General features: G+C 54.3%; 6 protein-coding genes across 6 annotated transcripts; 2 read left to right on the forward strand and 4 right to left on the reverse strand.

Moving 5' to 3' along the window:
- Positions 1–457: 457 nt before the first annotated feature.
- P170DRAFT_403838 (Sec23/Sec24 family protein) lies at positions 458–4,348 on the forward strand. The gene is made up of 6 exons (XM_024846497.1): positions 458–1,951; positions 2,006–2,103; positions 2,158–2,498; positions 2,546–2,983; positions 3,034–3,225; positions 3,282–4,348. Exons 1-6 carry the CDS (start codon positions 599–601, stop codon positions 3,914–3,916), a joined length of 3,057 nt encoding a protein of 1,018 aa, XP_024708369.1. The 5' UTR covers positions 458–598; the 3' UTR covers positions 3,917–4,348.
- Positions 4,349–5,577: 1,229 nt separating this feature from the next.
- P170DRAFT_434790 (putative extracellular thaumatin domain protein) lies at positions 5,578–6,888 on the forward strand. The gene has a single exon (XM_024848800.1). The coding sequence runs from the start codon at positions 6,009–6,011 to the stop codon at positions 6,561–6,563; it is 555 nt and encodes a 184-aa protein (XP_024708370.1). The 5' UTR covers positions 5,578–6,008; the 3' UTR covers positions 6,564–6,888.
- A 1,421-nt stretch (positions 6,889–8,309) lies between these two features.
- On the reverse strand, positions 8,310–12,242 carry P170DRAFT_350146 (putative ABC efflux transporter; the record flags this gene model as incomplete). The annotated part of the gene is made up of 2 exons (XM_024843780.1): positions 8,310–8,944; positions 9,011–12,242. 2 exons carry the CDS (start codon positions 12,240–12,242, stop codon positions 8,310–8,312), a joined length of 3,867 nt encoding a protein of 1,288 aa, XP_024708371.1.
- Positions 12,243–12,365: 123 nt separating this feature from the next.
- On the reverse strand, positions 12,366–12,894 carry P170DRAFT_122903 (uncharacterized protein). Its single transcript, XM_024842365.1, has one exon. The coding sequence runs from the start codon at positions 12,792–12,794 to the stop codon at positions 12,489–12,491; it is 306 nt and encodes a 101-aa protein (XP_024708372.1). The 5' UTR covers positions 12,795–12,894; the 3' UTR covers positions 12,366–12,488.
- Positions 12,522–15,423, reverse strand: P170DRAFT_434793 (Zn(II)2Cys6 transcription factor). The gene is made up of 3 exons (XM_024848801.1): positions 14,467–15,423; positions 14,299–14,387; positions 12,522–14,188 (listed from the first exon to the last, which is right to left on the reverse strand). Exons 1-3 carry the CDS (start codon positions 15,144–15,146, stop codon positions 12,996–12,998), a joined length of 1,962 nt encoding a protein of 653 aa, XP_024708373.1. The 5' UTR covers positions 15,147–15,423; the 3' UTR covers positions 12,522–12,995.
- A 5,764-nt stretch (positions 15,424–21,187) lies between these two features.
- On the reverse strand, positions 21,188–23,356 carry P170DRAFT_403848 (transient receptor potential ion channel family protein; the record flags this gene model as incomplete). Its single annotated transcript, XM_024846498.1, has 2 exons — positions 21,188–22,911; positions 22,990–23,356. The coding sequence occupies 2 exons, from the start codon at positions 23,354–23,356 to the stop codon at positions 21,188–21,190; spliced, it is 2,091 nt and encodes a 696-aa protein (XP_024708374.1).
- Positions 23,357–23,697: the final 341 nt, after the last annotated feature.

Below are 23,697 nucleotides of genomic sequence, written 5' to 3' on the forward strand. Positions count from 1 at the left end.
ATGATGCTAGTCGCGACTAAAGAGACGGTGAGAAGCGCCCCGCCAAGTCGATCACTCAGTCAAACCAGCAAACACAGGACCAGCCACGCTGCTAGTTGGTCCATTTTTCAATCTCCGGATTATCCTGCAGCGAAGCCATGCACATCTGGCCGGAGATGGACTGTTTGGGGGTAGTGAATGGGCAGGCTTATCAGGGAATTTCGGGGACGCAAGGGAGAAGATGCCGGAATGGGAGAGATAATAGAACGAGTCCATTGGATTGAATAATCTAATTAATTTGGAACATCAAATCAATTCCCCGACCGTTGAGAAAGACGTACAGTGTACGAGTATACTACCTAGGGACATACGCAGTAGAAGAAAGTAGGGCAAGCGACACCTCGTGCGCGGCGCAACGATAATCCGGGCTGTTTTTGTCTACGTTGCTTCACGCCGCTGCAGCTTCATCTTCGTTCGGTCGCTGCGTCTCTCCTTCACCCGCGATCCTCTCGCTGGGCCTTCTTCGCTTTCTGCATTCTCGTCCGTCTTTCTTTTGTGTTCCATACCCCTTCGGTCCTTGTCGAATCTTCCACCCTGAACCCCCTGACTATGATCCACCATGGCCGACTATCCCCCTATATATAACGCCTACGGCCAACCCATCGCAGATCCCTCCGATCCCAATCGAATGCAATCGCCTCCTGCCGGCTTCTCTCCCGGTCCTTCTCCTCAGCCTGGTGCTCCCTACGGGGCTCCGCCTCCGAATCAATGGTCGACCTACGGCGCCCCTCCGCAACAACAACAACCATACCAACAACACCCGCAGCAACTACAACAACCCCCGCCGGCGCGCGGTCTCGATCCTAGCCCGCAATTCGGATACAATGCAGACCCCCAGGCTGCGATGAGTCCTCCCGTGGACCCCTCGATGGCTGGATTGGCGTCGCAGATGAGTGGGTTGGGAATCATGGGCGAGGGCGGGGCCCGCGCGTCCAAGAAGAAGCATCGTCATGCCCACCACGACATCGGCGGGGCTTCGTCGGGGTCTGTTGCGCCGCCAATGCCTGGCATGGTCGCCCCCGAAAGCATGCAGCCGACTTCGCAGTTCTTGAACACGGGGTTGAACCAGGCACCGCGGTCGGTCTCTCCGGCCGTTGGGGGCGTCAGTCCCTCCATGGGCATGCAGCCGGCGGGCTTCCCAGGAACGGGCGCAGTGGGATCGGTGCCGACTCAAGGAAAGATTGATCCGGAGCAGATCCCCAGCATCCCTCGATCTCGCGACCTCCCTGCCCAGTACTACTTCAACCATGTCTACCCCACGATGGAACGCCATCTCGCGCCGCCGGCCGCCGTGCCGTTCGTGGCCCATGACCAGGGCAACTCGTCTCCCAAATACGCCCGTCTGACGCTCAACAACATCCCCTCCGCCTCCGACTTCCTCACCTCGACCGCGCTGCCACTGGGCATGATCCTGCAGCCATTGGCTCGCCAGGACCCGGGCGAGCAGCCCGTCCCCGTGTTGGACTTTGGCGACGCCGGACCGCCGCGATGCCGTCGATGCCGCACCTATATCAATCCCTTCATGAGCTTCCGATCGGGCGGGAACAAGTTCGTCTGCAACATGTGTACCTTCCCTAACGACGTGCCGCCCGAATACTTTGCCCCCGTGGACCCGTCGGGGTCGCGCGTCGACCGCATGCAGCGTCCAGAGCTGATGATGGGAACCGTGGAGTTTGTGGTGCCCAAGGAATACTGGAATAAGGAGCCCGTCGGTCTGCAGCTGCTGTTCATGATCGACGTGAGCCAGGAGTCTATCAACCGCGGGTTCCTGAAGGGCGTCTGCCGAGGCATCTTGAATGCGCTGTATGACACGGAAAATACCGAGGAGGGCGAGTCGCCGCGACGAATACCCGAAGGCGCTAAGATTGGAATTGTCACTTTCGACCGGGAGGTGCAATTCTACAACCTGAGTGTAAGCTTTTCATGAATGGCGGGAAGATCATCGCGGAGCTGACCCATTGAACAGGCGCAACTCGACCAAGCACAGATGATGGTTATGACCGATCTGCAGGAGCCGTTTGTTCCCTTGAGCGAGGGACTGTTTGTCGACCCTTACGAGTCCAAGTACGTGACGAAATCGTTTTGACATTTTTTCGGCTAATGCTAACCTACGTCTAGGGAGGTGATCACGTCTCTTCTGCAGAAAATCCCCAGCATCTTTTCCCACGTCAAGACGCCGGAGGTGGCTCTTCTGCCGGCGCTTAATGCAGCACTGTCTGCGCTGCATGCGACCGGTGGAAAGGTCATCGCCGCCGTGTCGAGTCTCCCCAACTCGGGACCCGGCGCGTTGGTCATGCGCGAGGATCCCAAGGTACACGGGACGGAAGCCGAACGCAAGCTGTTCACGACCGAGCATGCCGACTGGCGAAATGCGGCCGGCAAGCTGGCGGAGGCGGGCATCGGCGTGGACTTGTTCATGGCTGCTCCGGGCGGAACCTACGTGGATGTGGCGACAGTTGGTATGTATTGCTTTCAGGAGATGTATGCTCGATGCTAACTGGATCAGGTCACATCGCCGAGGTGACGGGCGGAGAGACGTTCTTCTACCCCAACTTCCACGCGCCTCGCGATCTTCTGAAGCTATCGCGGGAGATCGCCCATGCGGCCACGCGCGAGACCGGATATCAGGCGTTGATGAAGGTGCGTTGCTCGAACGGGCTGCAGGTGTCGGGATACCACGGCAACTTCGTGCAGCACGCGCTGGGGGCGGACCTGGAGATCGGGGCCATCGACGCGGACAAGGCGATCGGCGTGCTGTTCAGCTACGACGGCAAGCTGGATCCCAAGCTGGACGCCCACTTCCAGGCGGCCCTGCTGTACACGTCGGCCAACGGACAGCGCCGGGTGCGCTGCATCAACACGGTGGCGGCGGTCAACGAGGGCGGGCTGGAGACGATGAAGTACATCGATCAGGATGCGGTCGTCAGCATCATGGCCAAGGAGGGTTAGTATTGCATGTCACTGATGGAAGTTTAACTCGCTGACTGTTTTTAGCTGCGGCCAAGACGGTGGACAAGTCGCTCAAGGACATCCGGGCCAGCGTGACGGAGAAGACGGTGGATATCTTCAGCGGCTATCGCAAGATCTTCTCGGGCTCGCATCCGCCGGGGCAGCTGGTGTTGCCGGAGAACTTGAAGGAGTTTTCCATGTACATGTTGAGCTTGCTCAAGTCGCGGGCGCTGAAGGGTGAGATATAAACTCCAAAACTACAAAACTACCCGACAAGGTGCTGACCAAAACAGGCGGACAAGAAGCCTCAGACCGACGGATTCACGACATGCGCATGCTGCGGTCGATAGGCTGCTCGGAGCTGTCGCTGTATCTGTACCCCCGGATCATCCCCATCCACAACATGCAGCCGGAGGACGGGTTCCCCAACGAGCAGGGACAGTTACAGGTGCCGCCGGCGCTGCGGGCCAGCTACTCCAAGATCGAGGAGGGAGGCGCCTACCTGGTGGACAACGGGCAGGTGTGTCTGCTGTGGCTGCACGCGCAGGTGTCGCCGAACCTGCTGGAGGACCTGTTCGGCGAAGGGCACAACGCGCTGCAGGCGCTGAACCCGCAGACGTCGTCGATCCCGCTGCTGGAGACGCACCTGAACGCGCAGGTGCGCAACCTGCTGCAGTACTTCTCGACGATCCGGGGCTCCAAGGCCGTGACGATCCAGCTGGCCCGGCAGGGGCTGGACGGGGCGGAGTACGAGTTCGCGCGGTTACTGCTGGAGGACCGCAACAACGAGGCGCAGAGCTACGTGGACTGGCTGGTCCACATCCACCGACAAATCAACCTGGAGCTGGCGGGCCATCGCAAGCGCGAGGATGCCTCGGCCGACGGGTCCTTGACCAGTCTGGCCGGACTACGGGCGCCATACTGGTAGGGGTCTAGATAGGAGTCTAGATTTCTTGTCTCCTGTCGTGATTGACAAGGAGTTGACGGGGAGAGGGGGGAGTGTGAGAGACGAGTTTCAATTTCCATTGGTACAGCCTATTAGCTTTCTCTTTTTCGATCTCTTTCTTTCTCTTTTCTATATTTTAGTGCGAACCATTCGAGTCGACTTATTGGGCCCGGAAAGGAAGGAAGTGTCAATATTTTGGATCCGACCGTAGTCAGGTTACTAGTCTGGTAGGAAGTAGGAAGTCAGCAATGGTCGCTTTTTTCTTCTGTTCCCCTCAGATGGAATTTCTGGTTAGAAGAGAAGAAGGGAGTCACTGACCCAGAGCCATCCATGCAGTAGCAGTACCCATCAGCAGAGCCGAGGTAATGCAATCCGCGATGGCGAAGAGGGTCTGAAAAAAGAAAAAAGAAAAAAGGACAGGAACAGGAAAGTTCCTCGTAGAAACGGCGACCGAATCCAATGAGAATCAAGCCAAGTATCGACGTCGGTAAATTCGGTGACACTTCGGCTGCCGAGATCCATCTCTTCTGTCAGTGTCAAGACCAAGACCTACAGAGTGCAGTCACATTATTAGTAGAACCAAAGCATGCACCCAACGGTACCGACGGCGAGAGGAAAAAAAAGACCAAAGAAAGGGACGAAAGGGACCGATCGGCAGAATCTGACACCAGCAAATACCGATCCCATTACTTGGGACCTGCATTGATCGGCTAAAACGACCGTCGGAAGGTTAACGATCAGCGGAACCCAAGAACAAGAATGAACGACAGAACCCCGAGGAAAGTCCTCAGTTTGGGTATTTCCAACGGGTAGCACGGAAGGGAATAGAAGAACGTGGGAACGGAACCAGACCTGAATACCAGACTGAATACCGAGGATTCTCCCCGGGCAGGAGAAAGCCAGTTCGTTGGTGGTCGACCCGCGGAAAACGGACGCTGTGCGCCGCAAGAACAACCAGAGGGAGAGAGACAAACGAAAGACGAAAACCAGATAAAAGTCGGCGTCATCCTGCTCCACCGACCCAGCAAATGCGGCCAATGGCAAAACAATTGATGGTGGAGCGGCGGGGCGTTTGTTGGAGATGGCAGTGGAGAAGAGAAAGAAAGGAAGAAAAGAAAGGAAAAGGAAGAGCGAAAGAAGGCGGCGTTCCGTGGGTCGCTAGGGCTAGGGCTGTCTGTGCACGCACTTGTACAGCGGTAGACTCTTATGTACACGAGTTTATACTAGAGGGATCTTATTGCCACGGACACAGAGTTTGCCTGGCCACTGCACGGTCGAATTCCGTCGCATGTCTTGGGCTTTGTTGGTGCAGGGATGGCCAGTTCGATCAGTCGAGACCGTCTTGGTGTCTTGTCTTTTGTCCATTTTTGAGGTTGTCATGGTCAGTAGTGTTATATGGATGATTGATCAGCCAATTTGCAGAATAGTCTACACAGCAGTTTACAGAGTAATCTACAGAGTATAGAGTCCAGTGTACACGTACATATTGCAACATCCAATCTCCGATAGACATGACATCGCCTGCATGCAGGTTAGATTGCGGTGGATTGCAAATGTGCAATCTCACGATCTGACACGATAGAAGATACCTCTCAGACCAGAGGATGTGCCACAAAGCACACCCACCAACCACAACCTCTCCATCTCTCCGACGTTTCATCCCCCCCCCCTGGAAAGGTTCAGGACCCGATCCAGACTCCAACTGTCGTCCAAACAGCCGCCGAGTCTGGGTCAGGGAAAGGGTTTGCGGTGGAGAAGGCCGTTAGAGTTTGTTGCCCCTGCGCCTTCGGAATCGCAGCGTTTCGTGGCGGACAGGCACCGAAGCCAATTCGCATCTGGGATATAAATATGCGGTCCTTCGTCGAGGATTGAGAGCTGCATCAACAACATTCTCTTGATCAGTCTATCTCTATAGTTCTGTCTTTCTTTTGATTCATTCGAATCGTCCTTCTTTTGTCTTTGACTTCATTCTCTAGTCTTGACTTATTCTATCTACTCTCTCTACTTGTCTTCAAGACATCTCAATCCTTTACTTCTTTCTACAAAAGAAAAGAAACAACACCAATCAATCAAAATGATGTTCAAGTCTCTCCCTCTCATGGCCACCCTCGCCACGGCCCTCCCCTACTTCACCAACACCACCATCCCCACCAACACCACCACCTCCGGCACCGTCGTTCGTCGCGACGGCTCCGGCGGCGTCAACATCGTCAACAACCTGGACTCCACCGTCTACGCGTGGTCTGTGTCTGATAGAGTCAGTCACATGCACACCCTCTCTGCGGGCGGCGGGAGCTACCAGGAATCGTGGCAGAGCAACGACAACGGCGGCGGCATCTCCATCAAGCTGTCGCTGTCCGAGGACCAGTCCGACGTGCTGCAGTTCGAGTACACCCAGTCCGGCGACACCATCTTCTGGGACATGTCCTGCATCGACATGGGCAGCGGCTCCTCCTTCACCAAGTACGGCTTCGCCGTCCAGCCCTCCCAGTCCGGCGACAACTGCCCCAGCGTCAACTGCGGTGCGGGCGATGAGTCCTGCGCCGAGGCCTACCTCCAGCCCAAGGATGACCATGCCACGCATGGCTGCCCCATTGATACCTCGTTCCAGTTGAGTCTGGGGAACTAAACCCCTCTTCCTCTTCATTCCTCGGGTTGATAGGGGTGGGTGAAAAGATGCGCTCTAGATGAGCGGCTCCTTACGATGGTGGATGCTAGGACGATTATGACTCCTGGTTGAGTTCACTTATGAATTTATGCTACGACAAGACTTGGATGGGATGGAATGGGAAAATGGTCGGAAAATCGGTTACCTGGTGATTTGAGATCACTGTGGAGTTAGTTGGGTGGGCCTTTGTTTGCAAAAGACTTTTGAGATAGACTTGTCCTTCCTTTTTCTTATCTTCTGCGATATACTTCTTGACGACTTTCCTTCACGATACCTTCAATTGATCTTTCTTCAAAACTTACTTTCTTTCTTTTCCATCTTTCCATCGCTTGAACTTTCTAGAACCCAGTAAAAGTAACCCAACGGGCCCTAGCCTAGTGAACCAGAACCACGCAGAATGAACAAACTAGGGCTGAAGGCCTGGCCACAGTGGATCCATCCACCGATCTATTCTCCACCAGACTCCCAATCTGAATCCACTCCCACCAAGAGTAAGAACCCTGAACCCTACTCTCCTCCTAGTCCTCCCACTCTCCTACGCAGTCCGGAATACGGACAGGATAGAAACCCAACAGTGGACCCCTGACGTATATCCAACCCCCCTCCGATTGGCGACGATCCGGAAACTTGGCGCGCCGCTAAAACAATGGTCAGTGAGGCATTTGAGCGCCAATCCGGACTGCTGGTGTTCTTGAGTCTAGACTCTGCTCTGTGCGTACGTCCGGTGGGAGGCGTGGCGAGTCTAGATTCGTCTTTCTTTCTTTCTTCTGGCTTACTCCCAGGCTTGGATTTGCGGTTAGGCTTAGGGTTCATTGTCTTGTTTGAGGTTGGGCTGGGTTGGGTTAGTCAGCTTCTTTGTGTCGGTTGGTTTGAGTATGACCCTACTCCGTATCCTGTACTCTGTGCTCTGGTGGGAGGGTGGGATTTACTACGTAGAAAGAAAGAGATACATACATAATGGTCGAAGGGACTGGAGGGATCTAGGTGCAAGACAGGGATTGTTCATTGTCTGATTCGATCGGTATACTGACTCTGACTCACTCACCGACCCATCATCAGACTCTGTAATCGGGATTAATAATTCATACCAAAACCCAACGAGAAAGGAATCCTTCACGACCTGACAGTTGCCTCTTTTTTTTTTTTTTTTTTTCGTTCTTTTTTTTATCGGGCGAGAATTACTCTATTTGACGGTCTGACCCTTGGTCTCAGTCTAGAGCAGTGGCGGTGGATTCACCCGATGGATGACATCATGAGCAAGCATTTCCGCATTTCCGGTGCTGAATAACGCTGGAGGTGGGAATGTTGGTTCGTTCGTTAGCCAGCTAGAGTCTGGATTTACTCCGTAATTGTAAAGTTAACGGTGTTGAGGGTTGGTTTGTCGAGTCGGAGTTTTCAGTGGTTGCCTGGTTGTCTGGCTGCCTTCAAGCTCAGGCAACTGGGCAGCTAGCAATTATTGGGCTGGATGCCAACACCGACCAACACATCAATTATTATCAGGTGTTTGATGGAGTCTTGTGTACTTTCTTGAGTTCAAGCTACGAGCTGTGTAGAAGGCTATCTGAATAAGCACCAGTGGGCGTGTATGTATAAAATAGACTTCAGAGGGTTTGCTCTGTGCACTAATGTCTATCAGTTTAACATGCTCAACATATGCCACAAACGCCAGAACTGTAGACCAACGCATTCTATACTCTAATCTACTTCTCAACCGGAAAGAAAAAACATCCTTGCCCGCACCACCCCCCACGCAATAGCCCGATAAACCAACACACAAACTCCCAGCCCCAACACATTCAACCCGCCGTTCCCGTCCAGCCCATACAACTGCAAGACCTGCGTCCCGGTCTCGATCGGACAGCTGCCGTCCCCGAGCAACTGCGCCGGGGTGCAATGGAACCGCTGGTCCCGCATGCCGTACACCGCGACGTTCGCGACCAGGTACTTCACCGGCGACAGGTAATTGGCGCCCTTCAGGACGACGTTGACGTCGAGGCTCATCACGCCGCCGAGGATGGTGGCGATCGAGAGCAAAGTGGAGGTGATGTTCACGGCGAAACCGACGTGCGAGAACAGCGTGCAGAACATGATGCCGAGCGACTCGCCGCAGTTGATGATGCAGAAGCAGTTGAACGACGCGATCAGGAACATCTGCGGCGTGCGCGTGAGGTTGTCGGCGTAGGCGGCGAGGACGCCGAAGATGAGCGACGAGAGGATCTCAAAGGGGATCTCGAGCGTCGTGTATTGCACCAGGAATGTGGTCGTTGCGTAGCAGCTGTCCTGGGCCTCGCGGTAGAAGACGTCGCGTTCGGACGGGTAGATGGCGATGTTTTGAAGCATACCTGGCGAGTTAGCTTGTTAATCTGGGATTGAGCTGAAGGCACGTTCTTGGGATATGTCTGACATACCAACAAAGTACAACGCCGTAAACTCCTGAATAAAACCCATCCGCGACTGCACCGCCACGTAGTCGTTCTTCAGCGGCGCAAAGAACAGCGCCATGATGATGGAAATCCCCACGACTTGCATCGACCTGGCCATGACCAGGTCCGGCTGTCTCCAGAAATTGATCGCCGCGCGTCGCAGCACGAGCGGATAGGTCGTGCGAAATGGCAGCATTTGCCGTTTCAAACCCCCCAGCTCCGCAGGCGTGGCCATCTGCGAAGGACGCCGAAGCGTGTCCTGACCGAGCGATAGTGCTTTCTCTCCGCCATTCCAGCTGTCGATGAGCGATTGGACTCGCTCGCGGGTGAGCGCTTCGCGGTCGGCAGCCTGCAGGTCGACGGTTATCAGGTCGAGGACGAAGTCGGCGGGGTTGGTGGTCTCGGGGCAGGTGTAGCCTAGGCCGCTGAAGTAAGGGAGCATGCGGGCGCCCTCCCCGGCGTATACCGGATAACCGCCGCGAGCGAGGAGGAGCACGCTGGAGAAGTGCTGGAAAAGGTCGGACCGGGCCTGGTGGATGGTCATGACGAGCGTGCGCCCTTCTGCCGCGAGGCCCTGCAGAACCTCGATGATAGACTGCGCCGTGAACGCATCCAAGCCGGACGTCGGCTCGTCAAGAAACAGAACCTTAGGGTCGGTCAGGATCTGAATGGCGATGGACACGCGCCGTTTCTCGCCGCCGCTGATCCCCTTGACCAGCTCACCACCTACTAGAGTGTCGGCGCACTCTTTCAGCCCCATCTTCAGTAGGATCTCCTCGGCTCGTTGGTACTTCTCGCTGCGCGACATCCAGCGCGGTAGACGGAGACCGGCGGCAAAGCGCAGACTCTCCCGCACCGTCAGCGACGGCATCAGCGCGTCGTCGTCCTGCGCCACGAACGACGTGACGGATCGTATCACGCTCTCTGACGGCGCGGCCCCGTTGTACAGCATGTCACCGTGAACCTGGTACTGGGTACCCACGGAGCCGTGCAGCCGTCGCGCCATGGAATTGAGCAGCGAGGTCTTTCCGCTGCCGGAAGGGCCCATGATAACGTTGAGCCGATCGGGATGGAATTCGGTGACGATTGGCTTGAGAATGGAAAGAGTGCGTGAGGGCCGGTTCAAGAACCCTCGCTTGCGGATGTCCATGGCGTAGTTCTCCAGCGAGATGGTCACTCGGCGGGCTTCCTGGGCCTCTCGCACGGCGATCTTCTCTTTTCCTGCCGAAAGGTCCGAATCCGAGGCCCGCGCCTGAGCAACGTTGACGGCAAAAGTATTGTACTGCAACAGGACGGCGGCGAGAAGGTAGTGGCCTAGCACGAAGGACACCATCACCACGATGGGCCGCCAAATCCAGTCCGACGGGAACCCCAAATTCTCCATAATGTATCGGCCCGTGTACTGCGTGCAGGCCGGGTCCTCCGGGTCGTCAGAGTAGGGGCAGGCGTAGAACTGCCCACCCGGAGGGCCATTGGGACCGATGAACTCGTTGGCGCAGAGCCCTCCGAAAATATAAAAGGTGTACGCGACCCATTTGAGCCATCGCACGTACACGGGGATCTGGTTCGACTGGACAAAGAATCCGCAGGCGAACGACTGCACCGTGAACGACAGATTGGCCACCAGACTGGCGCCCGGGAAGCTTCGGGCAATGCTGATGCTGACGGCGGCGAAAGTGACGGCAATGTAGTGCGTGAGGATCGTGATGGCCAAAAAGATAAAGAACTGGGCGGCCGTCAGACGGTATCCCACCATGAAGTAAAAAATGACCGCGAAAATCACGGGCACCGGCAGGTCCTCGAGGGGCAGGCGAGCTGCTCGCCTGCTCAGCAAAAACGCCGGCACCCCCACCACCCCTTCATTCCTTTCACGGTCGAACAGCCGGATGTCGATCGTCAGTCGATACGTCTCATACAGCAGGATCAGGTATCCGTTCAGACTACTCGCAGTATACAGACTCCCTTGCCGCGAACGGATCCCCGCCTGACTCTCGTCCAGCTGCAGGAAGATCCACCCGCCGATCACAGCCATTCCCACAGCCTCCAGCAGAGTCCCAGCCATCCCCATGGGGTCACGGATCGTCGTCTTGAACGTCCGCGACGTCAGAACACGAAACTGCTGCCTAAACGACACAGCCCGCGCGGGGGGATGACCGTCCGAGCTCGCCAGTGTGCTCTCCTCTGCCACATTCGTCGTCCTACCTCCCTCGTCCGCAGCGATTCGCGATCGCCATGCGGCCTTCAGCGAATCCACTCGCGCATAGGACGCTGCCTCCAATGCCTCGGTGCGGTTGTCAATCGCCGCCAGGTCGATTAGAAACTCGGCGGGGTTCACAAACGGAGGCAGGAGGTGACCGCAGCGCTCGAAATGCGCCGCCGACTCGTCCGCCGGACCGCTGTACAGCACCGACCCCCGCGCCAGGAGGATCACCCGGTCGAACAGGCTCCAGATCTCGGAGCGCGGCGAGTGGATGGACACGATGACCGTGCGGCCGTCCTGCGCCAGCCGCTTGAGCGTGCGGACGATCTGGAAGGCGCTGGTCGCGTCCAGGCCCGTCGTGGGCTCGTCGCAGAACAGCACCGACGGGTTCGCCAGCATCTGCACGCCGATGCTGGTGCGTCGCTTCTCGCCCCCGCTGCAGCCCTTGTGGATGTTCGTCCCGATCCGCGTGTCCGCGCACTCCTTCAACCCCAGCTCCAGGATCACCTGCTCGACGATCTGGCGCCGTTCGTCGGGGGTCGCCGGCGGCGGGAGTCGCAGGTCGGCCGAGTACCGCAGGGTTTCGCGCACCGTCAGGGTCGGAATCAACACGTCCTCTTGCATGAGGTAGGCGCAGCGGACGCGCTCGAGGTCCGAATGCCCGTTGAAGGTCGTGGCGCCGGAGACCTGCGCCTTGGCCATCCCCATCCGGCCGGCCATCAGGTTCAGCAGCGAGGTTTTCCCCGACCCGCTGCTGCCAATGATGGCCGTTAGACTACCACGGGGCATGGCGGCGGTAATCCCGTCCAGCACGGTCTTCTGCGTCCGGGTCGGGGATTTTCTGCGCAGGCGGCTCCATAGCTGCGACGGTGGGGTTTCCCAAATGGGCGGCGTGGTATCGATTTGCAGCGACAGATCCTGGACCGACACATCGACGGGGTTGACCGCTCGCAGGGAGAGGTTGGACGGCGCGGCTTCGTCGATTTTGACGTGGGGAGGATGGGCCTTTTTCTCCATCGCGTGGCTATTGTCACCATACGACGGTCATCGCGCAACTGGAAGGGAAGAAGGGTGAGAAGAAGGCGAAGAACGAGAGCCTCGTGTCAAACCGTCAAACAGCATCTTTCCCGGGTGTCAGCCTGTCAGGGATGACACTAAATTAAAAATCCGAGCTAACAGTTGTGGGGATGTTGACTCGAGCGTTGAACGTTGAGGATTATTGGCCGGAGGGGCAATTGCCGAGTCGTGCTAGTGAGAGGCCGGTCACGGGAGTAAGACGAGACGAAGAGTTATATACTTCCAATCATTAACACATACACCTAGAAATACAATCCCAATTTCCCCCGTCATGACTCCCGTGGGTGCTTTGGACAAGAATAATATACGAGAAAGGCACTGCAAATTCCATGCCTGACGCCGGTCTGCGTAGAAGTATATGATCCCTCGTCCTTTGGCCCTGTTCACTGCCAATTCCATCCAATCCCAGTTCCATCGCCATATCCAATCCAGAAATAAAAGAAAAAAGGGTGGCCCATATAAATAGAGACAGGAGAAGAGAAATGATGACATGCATGCATTGACACAACGCCGAAGTCACCACCTTCTGGTGGTGACTCTGCAGAGGATTGGTTGAAAACCAGTCCACGTCGAAGATTCATCACGAAGAAAGAAGAATCGAAAAAAAAAAGAAAACAAATCATAACCAGCACCTCGTTAATATGCAATCACGTAAAATGCAACGTCCGCAGTAGATAATTGCCACAGCCCGTCTCAAGTGATGAGAAAATCCATGTTCATGGACTTGATGATTTTCTCCCAGTCCCAGCTGTCTTCAATGTCGCTGTCCATCACCTCCCACACTTTTTCCACCACGGTCAGTGCCGGCTGAATATTGCGCAGGTTGGAGTAGGCCTTGAGCGAATCGAATCCCTTCTGGATCCGCTCCCGCTGCTCGGGCACGAATGCAGAACATCCCAGCAAGAAGAGCGGCATCAGCACGATGCTGTAGGCACCAGCATCGCGTGGCAGCTGATCCAGAAAGGAGAGACCGTCGTCCACCACTCGGGCAATTTTCTCGCTCGGTCGCGAGGGCCGGATCGTGCGATATAGGTAGACCCAGGTGGATTGCCGATACAGCTGAGCCAGGGCCCAGTTCGGGGTGTTGGGGGGATGGGATGTTTCCCAGGCCCGGATGGCCGAGTCGATCGAGACGGCCTCGCTCAGGATCTGATAATCAACGGCCGGTTCGTACCCTTCGTTGTGTCGCTGACGGATACGGTCGCGCAGTCTGGTCACCTCGGAAATATAGTTGAACAGACCGTCGAACACCCCCAGAAACATCCCGGCCTGTGCATGAGGAACGAAGTCGGGCAGTCTCAGGTCGCCGTTGAGATGGGCGGGACGTCGGTCCAAAGAAGTGATGGAGTTGGACACATCGTGGTACTGAAAGAACTCGACGATGAACTGTCGGAACTTCTCGTTCCGGGGTTTTTGCGTCACCAGCAAGTATCTCGCAGCATCCATATGCGGCCGGTATTCACCATTGGTCTCTCCCTCGCAGATCGTATTGAGGCTCAGGGCGATCGTCGACGCAATGATCGGGTCTTCCACCAGCAACTCCGGCTCCTCTTCCCCACCTTTCGACGACGCCGTGATATTACTCTTCAGATCCCGGATCGCCCGATGGAAATGGTGGTATTTACGCTCGATAACTCGCGGCTCGGGTTCTAGCCCGGACAGGTGTGACCCCGACAGACACATGAGGGAATGCATCAAGCCGCGATGTTGGGTCGCCATGGGGAGGAGGATCTCCTTGAACGGGTTGGAGTCGTCGTTGATCAGCGTCAGGACACGACTGAAGCCGTAGACGAAATGGTCCAGAAAGCGTCGATCGATATCGCTTTCGATCCCGTCGATCAGGAATGGCAGGGCACGGGAGATCATCGTTTGGCATCGGGCAGCTGCTGTTCAGGATGGATTAGCCCACCGGATCAGGGGTAGGAGATAGACGTGGGAGAAAAGCAAGGCCACGACCAGGAAAATGCAGAGGTTCTCAAAATCAAGATGCACTCACCATCTTCCTGCTTCTGTTTCCCACTCTTCCAGATCTCCTTCGGAGGATAGCCTTCACAGACGACGGCATTTTTCTGACAATTCAAGCACCTGCGGAATGAGGCGGCGTTAGTCTTGGCGACGGTCGGGAGGGCAGAATCTGACGGAAAAGGGGAGGGGAGTCAATTACGCTGGCTTGGTCTCGTCACATTTCTTCTTCCGTCGGCGACACGTTATACAGCCGGTCTTGGATCGACCTTTGGTGATTTTGACCTGACCTCCGGGCGCTGGGAGAGGATGTTTGCGCGGTCGCCCACGTTTCCGTGGAACGTTGACGGGAAGAGCCGTGGAATCCGGATGGGTAGAGTCCGCATTGGCCATGGGATCCACACCCATAGGTTTGATACTTTGTAAATCATCCGCATCGTCCACCTCCTCGACCTTGGGCGTGACGTCGCCCATCGACAGGTCCGAATCGTGCGGAGCGACCATACTGAACTGGAAGGCTTTGGCGGAGGCCACGGCGAGCGGATGGGTGATGTCGTGGATCTTCACCTCGACGTCGGCGACGGGAGAACTGTCGGAGGGACCCTCGCCATCCCAGGATTCGGGCGAGTCGTTGGAATTTTCGTCGGTGCTGATGCTGGCCCGATGGGATACGGAAGAGTCGTCCATCAGCGGGTAGTCGAAGGCGGGGATTTCTGAGATGCTGCCGGGGCGAGTGGAGTTGGACGGGATGATGGCATGCTGCTGCTGCTGATGAGGGTGGTGCGGATGGTGTGGATGGTGAGGATGCAGCTGTTGCGGACGATGTTGGTCGCCGTTGAGGGAGGAGGAGGGCGAAAGGACGAAGGCGGAGCTTTTCTGCATTGACAACATTGACCACGCAGAAACCTCTCTCACGGAAGAGAGAGGCTGGTGAGGGCGGGAAGGAAGAGTAGACGGCGAGGAGAAGCTTGGGAAAAGAGTCGCGGGAGGGGACGGGGCGAGACGGCGGTTTTAATTAACGAGGAGGATCAACAAGAACGAGCCCCGGTAGAAAAGTCAGGAAACGAAAAGGATAAAAAGGATAAGTCAGAACAAAAAAAAAAGAGGGGCAGCGACGGCAGGATTGCGCGGATTGGGAAGCCAGTGGGAATTAAATCGGGATGGAGGGGGAGAGAGCGAGACAAGGCGACGACGAGGTCCCTGAGAAAGTGGGGAGCAGCCGTGGACAAAAGACTTGGCTGAGGTTCGGTGGTCGGACCAGCTAGTGCTGTCGTATTGCAGAGGATGCGAGGATGGAGGATGGTGGATGGAGAGAGGGTTTAGGGATTTAGGATTTGGAGGATTTAAGACGGAGTGACAGGAAGAAGGCGTAGGCTTTAGAGTTTCCGTTGCACGGCCACCAGAGCAGAGACGAAATGGACATTACAGCGCCTGCCATCCTCTCCGTCTACCAGTCCATACGGCGCAGTTACGGCCGCAGAAATAAGCCGGATACACTCGCTGATTGGAATGAATCGTGACAATCCGTCGGTGGACCCGTGAGCATCGACCCGGTCGATACTTGCCTACCTAAGACTAGGCAAACCTTGGGATCGACTGGGAGTCACTCGCCAGGACTCTTACGAGTTGCGGGTAACGTTGGAACTGAGGTAACTCTCCAGCGTAACGAGCAGGCCATTTACCTGCGGAGGAGAGCTATTGCAGTGCTATTGGCATGGCTACGCAGGACTTATCTGATTTCTGATGCCGGCGGAGGATTTGTTGACAGCTTCCACCTGAAGGTTACCACGCTAGTATTAATAATCTTCTGGAGGAGGATCAGATATCGTCCCCAAATTATCCCAATCCCAACCCTCCGTACGGTCTGTATTTAATGATTCCATTCCTTTGACTGCGCATGAAACACCGCAAATTCGGGCTAATTGCCTGGCATTTGTCGCCCATCCGATGACCGATGACGAAGGCCCCGACCGGCGCAGGGCCGTCGTCATTCGACAGTGGAGTCTGGACGACGATGAGAATCCCCATGCGGCTAGAAGGATGGATCTAGACGGCGGGTTACAGAGTCGAAATTCAATTCTGCGACCTGCTCGAAAGAATTCATACCTAATCGAGCTGTATGTGGGCACACCTACAGGAGGACACTCGCATTCCTCGAGATCGAGCCGAAGCGACACTTCAGATTCTGAAGATTCAAATCGATTATAATAAATCGAATTAATCAAAGGATAAAAAAGGGTAATTAAAATAGTAATAATAATAATTTATAATAATAAAGCAGTCCCACTTTGTCCAACAGCTGCGTTGATCCTTTTCCCCCGTTCGGCCTGCTGGATGGATTACTTGCATTCCGGGATGGACATGGCTCAGGCTCAGCTGGACGCCACAGGAAAACCCGAATAAATAAATTTGTTTTCAAATGGTTTCTAGCACCCTCAGCGAGTAAATCAGAGTCAAATAAAAAAAAAAATAAAATAAAATAACTCCACGCGACTAAGACCGACTAAACCCACCTCTAAGACCGACTAAGAGAGCGGAGATGGGCCGATGCTCGAGCAGTGACACCGCAGAGGCCACTTTGCCGGAGGGAAAACTAAAAGCTCGCTGAATGGGAGGGACTAACTGTATAACCCGGCGGCCTCTAACTCCTGAGGGACGCGATTCACGATGCTTCCAAACGACGCTCCGGCACTGCACGAAGAAACAAAAGGGGGAAAAACAAAAATGTCTCATAGGGATGACAATCTGGGGAAAGTGGGCCTCATCTTTTGTGCCCCCAGCACGGACTTCCGTGTTACTGCAGAATTGCGATCGTTTGCTTCAGTTTGCAGAATGCTGCTCAATTGATCTTGAAGTCAGTATACAGTATGTATATAAGCCATTCGTTCTCTCTTTCTTTCATTCTCTCTTCCTTTCAGCAAACCCCTTCTCCCGAACTCATCCCTACTAACCAACCCCATCACCTGACCCCGTACATGCCGACCATCCAACCACGACATTCCGTCATTGGCATGAATATCTCCGAGTGCGGACCTCACCCAAATACCTTGGAATGGTCCCTCCCTACCGAACCTCATCCCGTCTCATCTCATCGCCTCCTCTCCAACCTAGGCAGTAGGCAGCAGACGGGAGAGAACCCAAAAGAAAGCCTCACGACATCCCTGGAGGGGATGTGGAAAGTTAAATCGCGCTAGGCGTCTTGGACGATGAAGGCAAGCATCAGCCCCCTACGCTCCGAGGACTTTTCTTTTTCGGCCTGGGGAAAATCTCAGATTAAGGTTGGTGATCATGTCTGGGGGTGGGAAAAAGAAAGCAGCGAGTCAAAAAAAAAAAATAAAATAAAATAAAAATAAAAAAGAAAAGAAAGGGAAAGAAAGGAAAAATAAGATGGAGGAAACACGGCCAGAGCGACCGTACGAGGGTCGATACGATGATGGATTCTGAATTCCGCGAGGCGCATCAGATGAGCACGGCTTGCCCGGTGGGGAAAGCCGCTTCAAAGCCTTGACGAGAATCCTGCGATGGTCAGAGTATACGCTGGACGCTGTAGTTACCTACAGTACCTACAGTGGTTACTAGTAGAACGAAGGATCCAGTCAGAGTGTAAAAAGCCGGGAATTGAATTTGATAGGTAGGCGCCGAGGCACAGCTAGGGCCTTAACCAAGGAATTATTAAAGCCTAAACGACTGCCCTAAATTCTAGACCAGAGTTAGGGAGACAGGGCTGGGGACAGGCACGGCGACTGGGAGACTGCAAACAGATGACCTTCGGGAGACGCATCGCCATGATATTCATGATTTGAAAAGACAAAAGTTGGTGAAACCGCCCCACTCCGCATCACCTTAAGGGTCAATGGGCTGGACATGACTCGGGTGAGATGCGGGATGGATTTATCGCCGGTGTACTCCGTGTTTATTCTATTTTACTATTTTGTTCTATTTCATTTTCAAATCCTGCTATTTTGTCAGTGCACTACTGCGTAATATGCCACTGATGTAATGACTCGCCATTTTCAGAAACATGGAGGCAGTAGAAATGACAAGTGGAGCCGGGAGGGAGGGTATTCCCGGCGTCTCATCCATTGTTCGCAGTGGAGCCCCATGCTGCCGGCCAGGAATCGAGGGAGTGAAATCGCTCAGATCAGGAGCTTAGACCAAGGCGCTGCGCAATGGGAGCGCCAGGGTTTGCAACGCGCCCGTCTGCTGCGTCTGCACTTACGCAGTATATGCCGCAAGCACAGATCAAGGCAATTCTTTACCTACTTGACCACTTGTGAAAGAGGTGCAGTAGCCTGTTGACTGGTCAGTGGTCGGTGGCTAGGTATGTAATCGACATACATACGGAGTAGACTTCACTCCATCAAATGGATTAATTAATTCATCAACGCCCTAAGGACTCTGTCGATTGATCTGCTGCACTCCCCCCGTTCCTCAGGACCACGCCTACACCACCGTCCAGTAAAGCGCAGTCCGTGTGCCGGCAATTAAACTTGCTTCTCACATCACATCTCGACCGCTGCAGTGTCCGTCAGTCATTTGGGTGTCCTCCCTTGCGTGGGAATGCGGAGATGACAGGGGGATGCCTGCTTCGAAGGGGGGGGGGTTTGACTTTGAGCGATGCTTTTGGACTCTTCATTTTTTTTTCTTTTCTTTTTTGCTTTGTCTCGTTGCTTTTTACCCCGTATTATAACCTCTCTGATTTTCATCCTCCTACAGGAATTCCACAGGGAGATCTGATACGTGCGGGATGTTTTCTCTTGGCATATGCTTTGCCATCATACCTCGATGCATTCTGTCTTTTCTTTTCTTTTTTTCTCCTGAAAACCCGTTACATGTCCACTCCCTACCCTACTTACCCACCTAGGTAGGTAGTAGCAATTCGGAATGTATCAACCACACCGTCCACACCATCAGACATACCAGGGTACACAAACGGAGCAAATGGCTGGAGGGTCGCACGGGAGGACAGACGAAAGACGATACGAAGGGAAAGCATGGCCGCCGGGCGGGACCACCTGACCTCGTGTCGCGCACGCAAGGAAAGTGGCCCGAGAACGGACCTATCAAAACCCGACGTGTGATACGGATGGATCTTTTGGTTGGGATTAGGCTATCTTAATTATCTAGGCTATGAATGTGTGTAGGTGTGTAAATTGTGTAGATATAAGTGAGAGGGTCTTCTACCTTACCTACTGCGTAGGACTCTGTAATCTGTATGTAAAAGGATCTCTAGCGCTGTCGACGCTTAACTCTGGACTCTTCTTTGGGCGCAGGAGTAGTGCGATGTGCGTCGTAGTCGATGGGTGGGGGCGTTGGCTCGGCCGATGGTGGGAGCTATCCCGTTTGGGGTGATGCAAAAGTACGGCGCTTGACTGGGGTGGAGGGAAAGGAGATCAATGCGATTATTTCACTGAGTCTGACAGAGAACTAGGAGTTAATACCCAGGTAGGAACTCAGGTAGTCACTATGGTAGTTACCACCGATAGACACTCTGGAGAAAGGAAGAAATACTCCCACGAGAGATCAATAGCGCCGTGGACAATGGAATTGAGCGCTCGACTTGCGGGGTACCTGATTTAAAGTTCAACTGCATCGCCGACTGGATTTCCTCCCCACCAAACCGGATTACTCTGCCTTGCCTGTACGCAGTCCTTCGGGGTGATTCCGGTCGTAATAAAGAACTACTCCGTATCATCCGAATGAAAAATGAAAAGAGGAATTGAGCGATCACCACGAACGAAACAACTCCAAACGACTAACTCCCTTAGGCACTCAGAGACAAAAAAAAAAAAAAAAAAAAAAAAAAAGACCCACCTCAGTCGACCAGTCCGATTACTCGTTCGGGACAGACGTACATGCTTAGCTTACGGCTTCCTTGGTCCGGCTGGTCGGCGTTCCTACAGTAGGCACCGACACAGTACGCAGGAGGTCTGAGGTATTATTACTGGGTGTCTGCACGTAAGTGAGCAAGTAGTTAGTCGTGGTCTTAGCCTCCACTGCCTAGAAATTTCCACCCGGAAAAAAAAGAAAGCAAAAAAATCGGAAGGATCCCCGCGGCCGAACTACTGTGTAGGAACCTAATGTTGGCTGCCTTACTCCTGGCCAGTCATTTATCCACACCCATAAGAATAATGCACGATCTACCGTACTGTCCCTCTACTAATTACTTCTAGTTATACTACCCGTAAGCATACCCTTGGGCATCAACGACAAAAGTACCGGACGGGACTAGAATCTTCTACTCCCTCTTCCTTCCAGGCCATGATGAGACATGCCCATATTCTGTGCATGACACATGGTGTTCCTCCCTTCATCCACATTCCACCCCGTAACCTGGACGGGAAGGCATCCATCCTAATCGGGATCCTAATCCGCCGAAGAGAGACCTGAGCGCAAGAGGCCCGCACCACCTGGTTGTTACCTGCGCAGTAAATCAACGAGATGATGTCATGGATGGCGTACACCCTCTTTTTCACGATTTCATTTCGTCATGATGTTAGGGGTTTCGTTTTCGAAATAAATTATTAGAAAAAAAAGAAAAGAAAAATGATCATCGGTGGGCTTGGCGGACTACTCCGTACAGCCTGGTCGATAGGGTCAGATGTTTCCTGGTGCAGCGAGAGAGGGGAAGGTGGACATGCGTGAAGCGAGGGGGATGTGGAAAAGGCTTGATTTGAAATCGGTGGGAAAAGGGGGAGATGGGGTCGTGGGTGATGCTTAGCTGAGTTTATGTAGGCTACATACATACGCCGGACAAACGGTTGTTGACTGGAGCGGAGATGTCTGCTGATGTTGACGCTGACAAGCGACATACGTACATACCACGAAGCATAATCCCGGGAATTCTGGAGACACATAGACAGCAAAGCTACTCCGTAAATTCAAGCAAGTCCCCCCTCTCCTTACTGTACACGCATCCATACTCACATCGGCGAAGATGACTGTCGTCGGACCTTACGATCCTCCTGACCTCGCCCCCCGCTGGGGAATAGGGGCACCGAGAGATCCACCACCGACGTAGGGGACTGTCGTTCATGCAGCGTGACATCTCCACTGGAGTCTCCCCCGTGGAGGCCGTTGCCTCGCGCCCTGCTGCTCGCAACTAGGGGCTCGTCGTCGCTTCTCTGCAAGGCCTTGTACAGCAAGGTTGGGGTGTCGCCTCGAGCGGTGGCCCCGAGCGCATGCAGCTCGGCCGTCACCAGCTGGCTGTTGGATCGCACGAACGATTCGCGGTCATCCTGCATGGGCTGGTATCGCGTGTCCGGATTCTTCGACAGGATTGCATACACCGAGTCGATCAGGATCAGGATCAGGAGAACGAGAATGAACGCCGTGTTGAAGACGAAGAACACGACTCCCATCACCCCGGTCACAAGGCCGGGTTGGTTGAAAACGTCAGCGAAGAAAAGTAGAAAGATGGTATTGATGAAGTTGAGCGCAGTGATCGAGATGTTGTATATGTTGGTCTTCTTGTTCATCCATGGCCGGCATACACTGACGGCAACTAGCATACCCGCCTGGATGACAAGCAATGCCACTGTCTGGACCACGGGTGCATTCTGGCTCAGACTTATGAAGATGGCGCGGAGGAACGTGTAGACAAGCGCAGGGACGATGAAATAGTAGGTCGTGGCCTTGTAGTGCACGTAGAGGAACCCCCAGCGACTCAAAAAGGGGGCGTTGGAGTAAAGAAGATATGCTGGGTTCTGATGGATGGCCAAAGACTTCCGTGCAAGCGTGATAACCCTAAACGCCGCAAAGCCAACGCTGGAAACCATCCCAAGAAGCATGAACACAGCGAGCAAGACTTCTGCTGGGGAATCATGCTGGGTGAACTCCCACAGGCAAAGAATGAGCATCTGGGGAGAACCGATCAACACTAATCGAAACATAACCCCCTTTGCAATGAGGTTCCATCTTCTTCTCAATGCTCTCAGTGTGTTCTCTCCCTTCGATCTGGCTCGAATATCGCAGGCGGTCTTGAAAGCAGCAACCATGAGCATCATCAGAACCACGAAGACAACAAAGAATATCAGGCCAGTCAGGAAGATATTGGTCACTTCGATCCCAGCCCTAAAGCCCACTCGCTGGATTCCTCGAACCACGATGGCGCCTCCCTCAGTGACACTTCGCTTCTGTCGCGCACCTTGAATCAACTCGGATGCATGTTGAAGGATCTCAGTAGAGCGTCTTTTCATAACATGTACCGAAGTCACCGTGAGATTCGACAGAATCTTGGAAGGGCTTCCTCCCGTTGAACGCTGATACCAAGTACATAGCCTCTCCAGAAACCCAATATGTATAATACCCATGCTCCACTGGAAGTTCTGGGTCCACGACTGTACGATGGGCGGCATATGAACGGAAGTCATCCCAAACATCGCCTGAGACTGCATGAAACCGAACAACGAGACAACGCTGGCCGTAATATGCGTGGCAGCCTTCGAATTCCCAAAACTGGACGTTATCGCCGACGCCGCCAATCCCAGCCCCGATATGATGGCCGTTGTCCATCCAACCCCAGCCTGGTAGACTGACTTTCCGTTCGAGAGCGCTGCTTCGATACAGGTGATCTCCGCGCCGGTTTCCGTGGAGTTGATATAAACGCGGACCGAAGCGTCGAGGTCGGGGACGGAGTACGCGATACCTAAGTTTGGATTCGTCAGTTTCGACAACTAGCACACAGCATGTCCAGGAGAGTGAGAAGGAATGTCAAAGGTCTTACGAGGGATCTGCGAGACCACATTCTCCGGGATCTTGATGTTGGTGCTCATCATCGGAAGCGGCCCTGCGCGGACCGGACACAAGCCATTAAGACTCATGTCGCATGGATTCAATACCTTCCGCAGCGCTGTGTATCCATACACCGTCAGCACCAGCTCTGCCTTCACGTATCCGGTGATCTTCGACGATCCATCCAGACTCAAGGCCATCGACTGGTTCTGGGGCGTGAAGACGACATTGAAATGCTCTGCGGTCAGGCTCAAGCTGTCTGAGCACAGGCTGAGGGCTCGAGATTCGATAAGCTCGAGAGAGAATGCTATCGAGGAGAGCAAAACGAGAGAAAGAACGGAAAGAAGAGAGAATCGCATATTGACGGGATCAAAGCAATCGATCAGTGCGTCTAGCAGGTACAGGTATCATCTGGCACTAAAGATGGAGAGATTCGACAGAAAATGATCTAGTTACTTTTGCGAAATATGCCGAAGGTCCTATATATTCGGCTGAGGTGATGGAATTGAACGCTCCGTGATGGGTGGAGGTGAGGTGACGGAAACTGAGAGCGAAGTGGATGATGGAAGTTGATGAGGGAGAGTAGATGGAAAGCAACAAACGAGTGCAACCTGCAACTGGCGTAGCAGTTTGTGCAACCCTTCGAATATCGAGAACTCGGAGTTTCTTTTAAATCGAACCGAGCGGATTTCGAGATAAG

Source organism: Aspergillus steynii, assembly GCF_002849105.1.
Source record: "Aspergillus steynii IBT 23096 chromosome Unknown P170scaffold_2, whole genome shotgun sequence".
NCBI lineage: Eukaryota > Fungi > Ascomycota > Eurotiomycetes > Eurotiales > Aspergillaceae > Aspergillus > Aspergillus steynii.

Coding starts and splice junctions, on each gene's coding strand:
- P170DRAFT_403838 (XM_024846497.1), top strand. CDS start 599: ATGGCCGACTATCCCCCTATATATAACGCCTACGGCCAACCCATCGCA. Junction 2,104..2,157: donor GTCGACCCTTACGAGTCCAA/GTACGTGACGAA, acceptor ACCTACGTCTAG/GGAGGTGATCACGTCTCTTC. Junction 2,984..3,033: donor CAGCATCATGGCCAAGGAGG/GTTAGTATTGCA, acceptor GACTGTTTTTAG/CTGCGGCCAAGACGGTGGAC.
- P170DRAFT_434790 (XM_024848800.1), top strand. CDS start 6,009: ATGATGTTCAAGTCTCTCCCTCTCATGGCCACCCTCGCCACGGCCCTC.
- P170DRAFT_122903 (XM_024842365.1), bottom strand. CDS start 12,794: ATGTCATCATTTCTCTTCTCCTGTCTCTATTTATATGGGCCACCCTTT.
- P170DRAFT_434793 (XM_024848801.1), bottom strand. CDS start 15,146: ATGCAGAAAAGCTCCGCCTTCGTCCTTTCGCCCTCCTCCTCCCTCAAC. Junction 14,388..14,466: donor TGTGACGAGACCAAGCCAGC/GTAATTGACTCC, acceptor CTCATTCCGCAG/GTGCTTGAATTGTCAGAAAA. Junction 14,189..14,298: donor GAAACAGAAGCAGGAAGATG/GTGAGTGCATCT, acceptor CATCCTGAACAG/CAGCTGCCCGATGCCAAACG.